Below are 11,138 nucleotides of genomic sequence, written 5' to 3' on the forward strand. Positions count from 1 at the left end.
TGTGCCTCTGGGCCGCCCGCATGAACGACCTGCATTCTCCTACACTACCGAACTGCTCTGCTTCCCTTCCAGTCACAGCTGCAACCTAGACACAGAGGAACGAAGCTACCCAAGCACAGAATTATCCCTGGTTCCTGACAGCACACATCCAGAGCAAAACCCTATTTCCTTAAATCCTCCCTAAATCCCTCAATACCAGCCTGAACTCTGAGTCTCTCCTAACCCCTGCTGCTGAGAAGCCCCAGGGCTCCCCACACTGTGCAGCCCGCTTGCTGCAGCAAGCATAAGAAACCCAGCTTTGCTGACTACAGGCACATTCCCTGTGGTCTGACTGACAGGCATCAACATGACCCCTGGGGAATGCTGAGCACAGATTCTATGGCCAGAAAAACCTCCCCAGCCCAACACCTCACTTTCCATCACAGCCACCCTCAAGGAGAGAGATAAATATTGTCCCAAGTTGACAGATGGGGACACCAAGGCTCGGAGGGTTAATAACTTGTCCACACTATTGCTAGCAGAGGCAGGGCTGAGACCTGAGTCGTCTGTCCCCAAATCCAGCGCTTTTCCCGCCTTGCCCCCTCTCTCCAAGCAAGCCCAACAGGGAGAGCGGTCCTGGGCGTGTGCAGAGGGCGTGCCCTGAAGGTGGGTGTTGATTCTCCTAAAGGACTTGGTGGCCCTAGAGGGCGCCTGCAGGCAAGCCCATCGTTGGCGGCCTATGTCCAGGAGCAGCACACCTGTGAGTGGCCAGTGTGTCTTCAGTGCTGGGTAGGAATTCCTTCCTCTGCTAAGCTGAGCCCCAGTCTTGGGGAAGGAGGTGCAGGCACTTTCTGGACACTCAAGCCACAGCAAGTGGATGCCCGATAAACATCTTTCCAGTAATTCTACAAAAGGCCCATGTTGGCCTGTGTGAGACCTTAGAAGGGACACAGATAGACTTCTAATAGTTACACATTTATTTTCATGTATAAGAGGAAAAACCTAACTAGTGCATCAACACGTGACTGCATGGATACACTGCTTGGCACAGGCTAAAACTGAAAGTGAGTAAAACTAGTATGTTGATTTAAAGGAAAGGAGAACAAGAGGTCCTCGGTTATCGTAAAAGTCGTGGAGGGGACATGTGAATGCTGACGTTTGAAACTTGCTGCTCTAAGCTTAGGGCAAGAAGCCGTGCTCTGGTCTGAAGCCCCTCGAGGATCTCCAGGGATCCCACCCAGTGCTTGGAGCTGTGGGGTTCCCGCAGGAGCACGTGGTACATCGAGAAGCCCCCAGGGGGAACACTTTGTTGAATTTGCTCATGTCCTACAAAATGTCTTAGGAGTTATGAAGCCACAAAAGTGATTTTCCTTCAAAACAAAGAAGAATCTTCTAGGCGTGGCCTTGTGGAGGCAGTGGCTATGGGAAGCCTGGGCTAGGGGGCCTGAGTGGGACTTGGGGGACACAACGAAGGGGCTGAATGGACACCTGCCCTGGCACCGTCCTAGAGGAGTGTGTGTGTGTCGGGGGGTGGTATGTGCATGGTCCCAGTCAAGGCTACAGGAAATACTCAGCCCGTGCATACAACAGTCACTCAATCCACGTCTGTCACCTTGCTGTGGCGCATAGGAGGCGGCGCCAGAAGGCAGGTGGAGCAGGTGCTGACGTCTCGCGTGTCTGCAGACCACCCTCTTGTCCTGGTCCTGAGCCAAGCCCCACTTCAGCATGACTCGTCCCAGAGCTGGGAAGTCCATGGCCACGCCACCACTAGGTCACATTCTTGTACATGTATGGACCAAGGGGAGATGTTTGCTATTAAGATTTCTCTCCCCCAAATCCAAAGGATTTTGTTTCCCATCACTTAAACATCAAAATCTTCAGAAAGCACTTTTTAAGGGACCTTGGAGTTTCTCCTCAGACAGCTCAGCCCTGCAAGCCAGGACTGGTCTCAGCACCCCCCACTAGACAGACAGCTAAAGTGTTAGTGCTGGGGACACAGGTGCCATCTGAAGACTCATCCCCCGATATGGGTCAGGCCAGTGCTCAAGAAAGGCCAGAAGGAACTCCAGGCATGACACTCATGGTCCAGGAGCCTTCCAATGCCCAGGGGCAGAAAGAGGAGTTGGAAGTCTGGGGTGCTATCCACCAGCCACCCTCCTCTGAGCTGGGTGGAGGTCAGCCCAGGTGGCTCGGCCCCCTGCGTCCCAGACACACTGGGCAGAGCTGCAGGCTGGTGTCCATTGAGGCTCAGACGGAAAACGTGCAGGAGTAGGTCAGGAAGGGAAGCTGGGTCAGGGAGGATCGGCCGGGGCTGGCAGGTGGCCTCAGCAGCTCCCTGCAGCGCTGCGCTTCACGTGGCATGGCTTGCAGAAGAGACGGTCGTTCAGTGGGTAGCAGCCTTGGTCCGTGGGCTCGACAGACAGGAGGATCCTGCAGTCCTGGGGAGACAAAGGCCCACGTGGATGCACCCCAGGCCGGGAGCTGCCAGCACAGAGCCTGCATGGGGCGGTGGGGGGACACCCTTGGCCTCTGCAGAACAAGCTGACTGAGTGAACCCTAAGGGTGAAGCACGCCCTAAGGGTGAGGACGGCAGCTCCTCACACGTGTCCTCCTGACATATGTGGGCCAGGTCTCCAAAGGGAAGTCCAGACACAGGCACACGGGGGCTTTAATCCACACGGAGGTATGAGTGAGGATAGCAGAGTCACCGTGGGGACAACTGAGGACACTTGGATAAGTCCCCTGAGGGATCATGGAAAGCAGGAGCTAGAAGGGCCTTAACAACCTCCCACAGCCCCTTTAAGTTCTGCAAGACAGGAACCCCCTTTACCACCAGAACCAGATCCCCAGCCCAGGCTAGCCTGGCATATGATGGGTCCGCGGTAAATATTTGCAGAATGAGGAACTGAATCTAGTCGAGTCACAGGTGGGGAAACTGAGCCAAAGAGGAGAGGTGCTTATCCTAGGTCACTCAGCACACTCCAGAGCTGGGGCTGCACCAGTGGTCCGCGGTAAATATTTGCAGAATGAGGAACTGAATCTAGTCGAGTCACAGGTGGGGAAACTGAGTCAAAGAGGAGAGGTGCTTATCCTAGGTCACTCAGCACACTCCAGAGCTGGGGCTGCACCAGTGTCCAGGCTCTGAGTCCAGGGGTCTTTTCTCTCACCCACTGCCCGCACAGCTTCAACAATGGCACAGACTTTAATATCTCCAATTTTTCAAATCACCAAAGGACTTCAGAACAAGGAGAATGGGGATTTGGGCCCAAGCTTGGCCAAGTTCACCATTGTGCCCCAGGCCCACAGGCTCACCCACTGCCCGCACAGCTTCAACAATGGCACAGACTTTAATATCTCCAATTTTTCAAATCACCAAAGGACTTCAGAAGAAGGAGAATGGGGATTTGGGCCCAAGCTTGGCCAAGTTCACCATTGTGCCCCAGGCCCACAGCTTATTGGGCCTCACCTGGGCACATGCTGAAGTAATAATGGGAACGATCAATGTCCAGAGGCTTGGTTCAGGGCACAGCTGGCACCCTTTGGAAGCCCTGCAAAGAGACGACTTCAGGGTCACAGGTGGCCATGCTGACCCCTGCAGGGACCAGGGTGTGCAATCTGCCTTCCTCTAGGGCCAGCCGGGTAGGGCGCCCTCATGTGTCTCTTCCCTGCAACTCCACCCTGAGTCTCAAGTGGACTCCGGGCTACTTAATCCCACTACCTGTGTTATTCATAACAGCTGCTTGTTTGGCATTATGAGAGCACCAAGTGCCAAACCTAAAGTTTCAAAGAGGCACATGTGACCCTTCCTAAATTAGAATCAAGTGGAGCAAACACATCAACTACAGCCGAGTCTTACAAAGTCTGCGAAGGGGCTGTGGGGTGGCAGAAAGCTGGCTGGACCCAGCCCAGGCTAACACAAGTTGGACCCACTTTCCATTTTTACTTTTTTAAAAAATTAGATGAAAAAATTAATTTTAATTAATTTTAATTATGGGGTGCAGAGTGATGTTTCCATACATGCATAAAACCACTTTTTTGAGCCTCAGTTTCCCCATCTTAAACAGGGACAACAAATCCCATCTCGCAAGATGTTGTAAGCAGTAAATAAGGCAGCGTCCATGAAAGCATTTTATAAATTTAAGAACATTATCCATGTAAAAAGTATTGTTACCTTTCCAACAATGGTAATAAATAATACGGACCACAAAGCAAGCAGGGATAGTGAGCAGGGCCTGGAAACCCATTTTCTAGAGAAACAGCCCCCCAACCCCATCCCAGGCTGCAGGTTCAAGACACGTAAGCTAGAATCCAAATTCTTAGCAGCCTTGATCAAGCTCACCAAGGCCAAGCAGGGGGTTTATTTGTTCCTAGGCAGGACCAGGAAAACACTAATCACCATTGGAGCTTATTAGGGCTATGCTGGTACTAACAGCACTTGAATTTCATCATTGGTCTTTCAGGAGGCATTATTAGCCAGACCTTGAACTATAACCAACAAAGACAACATACTTATGAAGCAATTTATCAACTTCTCCACCCAGCTCCCCCGACGCCCTCAGTGAAAACAGCCTCTTGGTTCCACGTATCTGTTTAAGTAAATGTGAGTGAATAAATGTTTAGAATTACTCATCAGCTGATAAAGAGATGTGCTCTGGGAATCCCCACTTAGGTGACACCCATAAAAGCTGCCACCTTCATCACCATCACCAGAGAAGAGAAAATGCAGTGACATAGGGTTGGCAGGGGAAAGGGTGGGAGAGGGTTCTTGGAGCCTCCCCAGCAGGTCAGGCTACGTAATTTGCAGAGTCCAGGGCAAAATGAAAATGTGGGGTCCCTTCTTCAAAAATTAAGAATTTCAAAGTGGCGACAGCAGAGCTATAAAGCACGCGTGGGACCCTGCAGGTCACTGGACCAGTGTGGAGACTCCCTGGGCATTTCCTGCTGGCCTCCTGCACTATCCTCTAACCAGCTCCCTAGCTCAGCCGTGCCTCTCCCTGTAGCCTGAGCTCAGACTCCTTAGCCTGGCATGCCGGGCCCTTCCTTTCTCTCTGGGCGCATCGCTGACCGCCGCCTCTGGCCTTCTACACTCCAGACACACCTAGAAGCTTCCATTTCCTCCAACCCTTCAGGCTTCCTCATGCCGCAGTGGTTTTTTCCTTCCCTCTTTCTGGACTTCCTTTCTCCTTTCTCAATATCTGGCCAACTCCCACTCCTCCTGTAAGAACCAAGTTAGGCCTTGCTTCCTCTGCAAGAGGGCCTTTGATTCTACCACCCTGGTCAGACTTCAGCACTGCCTTTTTTGCCCCAAAGGTGCAAAGCTCTTTCCCAGCACCCAGAAAGGACATCTGTGCTGTGGACCTGACCAGCATCCCGTCTTCCCTTCCTGTGGTTGTAGCAACCTCTCTCTGTTTCAAATGGTTCGGCCTCCCTGGCCCCAGGTTGTCCATCCTAGCATCCCAGCCACAGTGATTGTCCCGAATGGGCACGTGACCCAAGCTGGGCCAATCAGAGGCCTTCTTGGGACTGTACGGCTTTCCTGGATGGAGTATGTATGTTCTTTCCTCTGATGATTCCTAAGTTGGTAAGATACGAACCTGGGCCACCTATGCCCATGCACCGTGTCCCCCTCCTCACAGGGAATGACAGCCCACAGGAAGAGAAAATGAAGGAAACACACAAAAAAAGGCAGAACCAACAGATGGAGAGGGAGCCCCAATGCTATCATTTGATATCATCATGATATCACCAGCATAAGCCAACGTTTATTCCCTTTCTTACGGAAAGCATCAGAGTTTGGTTTCTACCATTAACCTAAAGAGGGCTGATTAGTAGACTATATGTGTAATTATTTCCATGATTTGTCTCTGCTCCTGGACAGCCAGCAATCTGAGAGTACGGCCCCCCGCCTGACTCATCCCCGCGTCCCAGAGCCCAGCCCAGGGCCTAGCCCACAGCAGGCTCTCAGCAGGACTCGAGCAGTGACTGAATGATGTCACATCACCGCACGCTGCACCACTCACCTCGCACCTGTAGCAGTTTTCGTGGAAGTTTCTTCCCATGCACTCGATTTTGAAGGCATCCTTCCCATCCCGGGGGATGATGGGATTCTCACAGATGCTGCACACGGGGGCGAATTTCCTAGAGGGAAAGGAACCCGTGCTCGGGAGGCATTCACACCCACCACCGCAGAAATTAGCTGGCAGAAACCCCCAGAGCTATTTTAGACCCGTTGCTATGTGACTGCACCTGGAGCCACAACCACAAACCGTCTCTTTCTTCCTGGCAGGAGCTGGTGCAGAGACCTGTGTAATTAGACCCAGCTTCCCAGGGTGTAATTAGCTCGAGGCAAGGAAGTGACGGGGAATGCTGACTGTGAGAAGTGTGCTCCTTTGGTGGGCCTGGGACCCACCTCGTCTGCCTTGTGTTATATAGGTTGCTATTTTTTTAGTTCTTTCCTTTCTTTTTTAATAGGCACAGCTGTCTCTACTTTTGGGTGTGGAGCAACACGGTGGAAGAGACCAAGTCTCATGAATATTTGTGTCCCTACTGCTTTGTCTGGTCTGGGGCCCGAGAGCAAAGCCCTACAGTCTGGTCCCTGAGGGACTGAGAAGCAGCTTCAACACTTACCAGCAGGGAAACTTTTGGTACTTAACTGTTGTGTGCTTTGGTTTCCACATTTGGTAAAATGCAACCCTTAAGAGTACCTACCTATAAGGACAGTTTAGAGGTTTAACTGGGCTAACTCCAGAGAAGCACCTACACAGTGTAAGCGCTTACCCGGTGCCAGCGGCAGCAGGGGTGCAGTCAGATACGTGGTCTGTGGATCAGGAAGGCTGGTCTCCTCTGGCTCAGAGGCTGCAGGAGGCTCTGGCCCAACCCCTTGCACTCCAGCTCGGCTCCTTCTTTTTGCCTGGGCCCCACCCCGTCTTCCCCACTCCACCCAGTGTGCAGACCCCTCTCGTACCTATAGAAGTCATCCAGGCAGTACACCTCGTTCTGGCTGTCCAGGGCAAAGCTCTCATCCCCAATGCACCGGGCACAGGTCACGCACGTGAAGCAGGTGGGGTGGAAGGCCTGGCCCAGGGCCCTGATGATGTGCTCCCGGACCACCTCGCCACACTTGCCACATTTCTCCAGGGTGTCCTGGGACAAAGGGTCACTGCCTCAGACCTATCCCAAGCCACGAGCTGGTCTTCTGGCCAGCTACCCAGAGGGGCCCAGGAGGCCGGGGGTGCAGGAGAGGCATGGGATCACTCTGTCACTATTGTTCGAAAACCTCCACTGTTGCTTATAACGGATTGAATTTGGCACAGTACCCTTGGCTTACAGAGAGGAGTGCTGCCCTGAAGCTACAACTACATTTTTTGTTACTGGGATATACTTGAGGCCAGCCAGGGTCCACCAGAGTTCATAGGAAACATTGCTGTTAAACCTCACAGTCTGGAAAAGGAATGCCCAGGGGGACTGGTGTGCTTTTATCATATAAACAATAAACCTTGAAGTTCTCTCCCTTTCCCACTTGTCTACTTGGACAAATTCCATCTTCTACTTTAATTTTAATTAATTAATTAATTAATGTTTTGGTGGCCAGCCAGTATGGGGATCCAAACTTATGACTTTGGTGTTACCAGCACCACGCGCTCCCAAGGGCGCTAAACATGTTCTATTTTTAGGAGCCGTCCTATGGGTCTATCATCATACATTTTTGGGTACTAACCTTCCCCCTGGTCTCATCTCACTTTCTTCTTTTTTTTTTTTCCTTTTTGTCTTTTTTACTGACCGGCAACGGAATCGCAACCCTCGGTGTTGCGCCCGCACCGCGCTCAGCCAGTGAGTGGGAACCAGTCTCCACATGGGATCCGAACCCTCGGCAGGAGCACCGCCACGCTCCCAAGCGGCGCACTCTCCAGTGCGCCACCGGGCCGTTTTGAAATTAGCTGAGTCAGTTAACCTCACTAGGAGCATTAGACACTGACTTGAAGTTATGGACAAAGTGGTAGTTCAGTGAGTTTTTCCTTTTGACTTTCAAATAATTTTAAGATGTATTGTTAGGGAAGAGTATTGTACCACTACTTTGAAATAATCACATCACACTTGAATCTTAGAATCACTTGAAGGAGCTTTCTGTATTTGTCAAGAGAGATTTTTACTTTAGCTCCTAAAGAAATTGGACTACCAATTCATAGCACCATATAAGCATATTTAAGCTTATATTTTGTATTTGTATCTTACCTGTTTTTTTCTTTGAATGTTCGTACTTATCCGCAGAATATGAATGTGTAAGTGAAGATCCCCAACCGTTTATCTTTGTCCTCTACCCATTCTGATGGAGTTGCCAGGGGGATAGAGAGCTACAATAGTATTCATAGTATTATATGCATTCTTTTTTTTTAATTTTATTTTATCGTAAGAACCCTTAACATAACATCTACCCACTTAACTGTTGACTACAGGTTTATATAAATTCTTTTTTTTTGGCAGCTGGCTGGTACAGGGATTGAACCCTGGACCTCGGTGTTATTAGTACCATGCTCAAATTCTTATGAGCTGCCTCAAATCCCTTCTCGAATGAGGAGGGATTTATAAAAAAAAGATAAGAGTGATACAGAGGCAAAGGGCCTCCCTTGATCCCTTCCACCTTTTCTCCTGGACATGTCTCTTCCTCTTCCTGGCTGTGCTCCTGTCTGTTCTAACCTGACTCCACCTGGACAGCTGCACTTGGAGAAAGGGGAAGCATCCCCCTCCCACTCCCAGTCACAGACAGCCCCAGCACGCCACTGTGAGACCCCCTCACCCCTTCTGCCTCACCACTACCTGGCCTCAAGCTGAGGGAAGAAGGAATGAGGGACATGCTCCGCTGTCATGTGGAAGGGGTCAGAGGGACGGGGTGGGGAGGGCCTGCCTCCTCTCCCCCACAGCGCCCTGCTGGCTGGAGCAAAGTCAGGAGGCTGCGATGAGACTGTGCTGACTGTGCTGGGTAGTCCCAACTCCCCAAATTCTAACCATTCAGATCAGTCATTTTCAAACTTCGATGTGCATCAGAATCACCTGTGACACTGGTTAAACATGCAGATGGCCAGGTGCTGCCCATGAGACAAGATGAGGCCCATGCACACCCGGGTGATGCGGCTGTGGGTGGTCTGTCCGCCACCCTGAACACGCCACCACAAACCAGCGAAGACTTAGACATTTGAATACTCCGGTGTCCAAACCAGCTCTCCCGGACTGCACTCGGAGCACAAACGTGGCATAAATTCCTCTGTTAAGACTGTGCAGCGGACCTCGTGGCTCTAGGTGGGACAGCAGCAAGACGAAAGACAGGCGCCAAAACCAGATGGGTCTGGGGTGGAATCCCAGCTCCTCAGCCTTCTAGGAGCTTCTAGGAGTGGGGCCTTGTGGTAGCTAAGGAATGTCCCCAAAGACATCCGGTTCTGATCTCTATAACCTGTGAACGTCACCTTGTATGTCAGAAAAGAGATTTGCAGGGCTGGCCTGTGGCTCACTCAGGGGAGTGTGGTGCTGATAACACCAAGGCCACGGGTTCGGATCCCTATATAGGGATGGCTGGTTTGCTCACTTGGGAGAATGTGGTGCTGACAACACCAAGCCAGGGGTTTGGATCCTATATAGGGATGGCTGGTTTGCTCACTTGGGAGAGTGTGGTGCTGACAACACCAAGGCCACGGGTTCGGATCCTATATAGGGATGGCTGGTTTGCTCACTTGGGAGAGCGTGGTGCTGACAACACCAAGGCCCTGGGTTCAGATCCCATATAGGGATGGCCAGTTTGCTCACTTGGGTGAGCATGGTGCTGACAACACCAAGGCAAGAGTTAAGATTCCCTTACCGGTCATCTTTTAAAAAAAAATAGATTTTGCAGATGTGATTAAGTGAAGGCTCTTGAGATGGGGAGACTATCCTGGATTATCCAGGTGGGTCCTAAATGTAATCACAAGTGTCCTTATAAGAGGGAAGCAAAGGAGATTTGATACAGAAGACGGCAATTGACCACTGAAGCAAGATGCTTCACTGCTGGCTTTGATGATGAAAGGAACCAGAAACTGGAAAAGGCAAGGAAACGGATCCTCCCTGACAGCCGCCAGAGCGAGCTCGACACCTTGACTTGGGCCCACTGAAACTGATTTTGGACTTGTGACCTCCAGAAGAAGAGAACACCTGCATGATGTTTGAAGCCACCAGGTTTGTGGCAATTTGTTACAGCAGCAACAGGAAACTAATACACCTTGGCTGAGCTGCTTCTCCTTTCTGAGTCCAAGCATCTTCATCTGTGAAATGGGTCAGTTGTGCCACCTCCCGGGATTGTAGTGGGAATGGAATGATATAATGTCTTCTAAGTGCCTCTCTCAGTGCCTGGCACCCGGAGGCCTGCGCAGGGGGTTACCTGGTAGCAGGGTTCGCAGAGGGGCCGCCCATCCTTCTGGTAGAAGCTCTGCCCGGCCAGCTGGCGGCGGCAGGTACGGCAGGTGAAGCACTGGGCGTGGTACTGCCTCTTCATGGCCTCCACGGCCAGCTCTCGGGGGGACACAGTCTTGTGGCAGAAGGCACAGACATCTGGGGTAGAGGAGACACAGCCATCAGCAGTCCAGCCTGCAAGGACTGTACCCAGTCACCACCCAGAACAGGTCCAGAGTGTCCAGGGCTCTGCCTCGTACCCCCTGGGGTTCCTCATCTGATAAATACAGAGGGTCACAAGGAGCATTAAAAAGGAATGTGACCATCCCTTGAAAAGCTAATATCAAGGATGCAATGTCAGACAACTGCATTGTCAGTTGAAAAAAATAAGGGAGGGGGCTCCATAGCAATACTTTATGCACAGATAACTCCAGCTTTATCAAAGATATAAATGTAAAAAATGAAACCAGGGGCCGGCCTGTGGCTCACTCGGGAGAGTGCGGTGCTGGTAACACCAAGGCCACGGGTTCGGATCCCATATAGGGATGGCCAGTTTGCTCACGTGGTGCTGATAACACCAAGTCAAGGGTTAAGATCCCCTTACCGGTCATCTTTTTTTTTTTTTTTTTCTTTTTGTCTTTTTTTCGTGACCGGCAACAGGATCGCAACCCTCAGTGTCGCGCCCGCACCGCGCTCAACCAGGGAGCTGACGGGTCTCTATATGGGGTCCGAACCCTCGGCGGGAG

At 51.4% G+C, this 11,138-nt stretch overlaps 1 protein-coding gene across 2 annotated transcripts in view; it reads right to left on the reverse strand.

The window, feature by feature from the left end:
- Window positions 1-935: 935 nt before the first annotated feature.
- Window positions 936-11,138, reverse strand: part of FBLIM1 (filamin binding LIM protein 1) — a 27,003-nt gene continuing 16,800 nt past the window's right edge. The window contains exons 6-9 of one of the 2 annotated variants that reach the window (XM_008572840.1): window positions 10,382-10,551; window positions 6,944-7,122; window positions 6,007-6,117; window positions 936-2,417 (exon numbers count right to left, since the gene is read on the reverse strand). In XM_008572840.1, the coding sequence (XP_008571062.1) occupies window positions 2,363-2,417; window positions 6,007-6,117; window positions 6,944-7,122; window positions 10,382-10,551 (515 nt within the window). In that variant the 3' untranslated portion in view covers window positions 936-2,362. Of the gene's footprint in view, window positions 2,418-5,999; window positions 6,118-6,943; window positions 7,123-10,381; window positions 10,552-11,138 lie in introns of both variants that reach the window. The other variant, XM_008572839.1, reaches the window with a different exon arrangement.

The sequence above is a fragment of the Galeopterus variegatus genome, unplaced genomic scaffold, assembly GCF_000696425.1.
Source record: "Galeopterus variegatus unplaced genomic scaffold, G_variegatus-3.0.2 Scaffold843, whole genome shotgun sequence".
In the NCBI taxonomy this organism is placed as follows: Eukaryota; Metazoa; Chordata; class Mammalia; order Dermoptera; family Cynocephalidae; genus Galeopterus; species Galeopterus variegatus.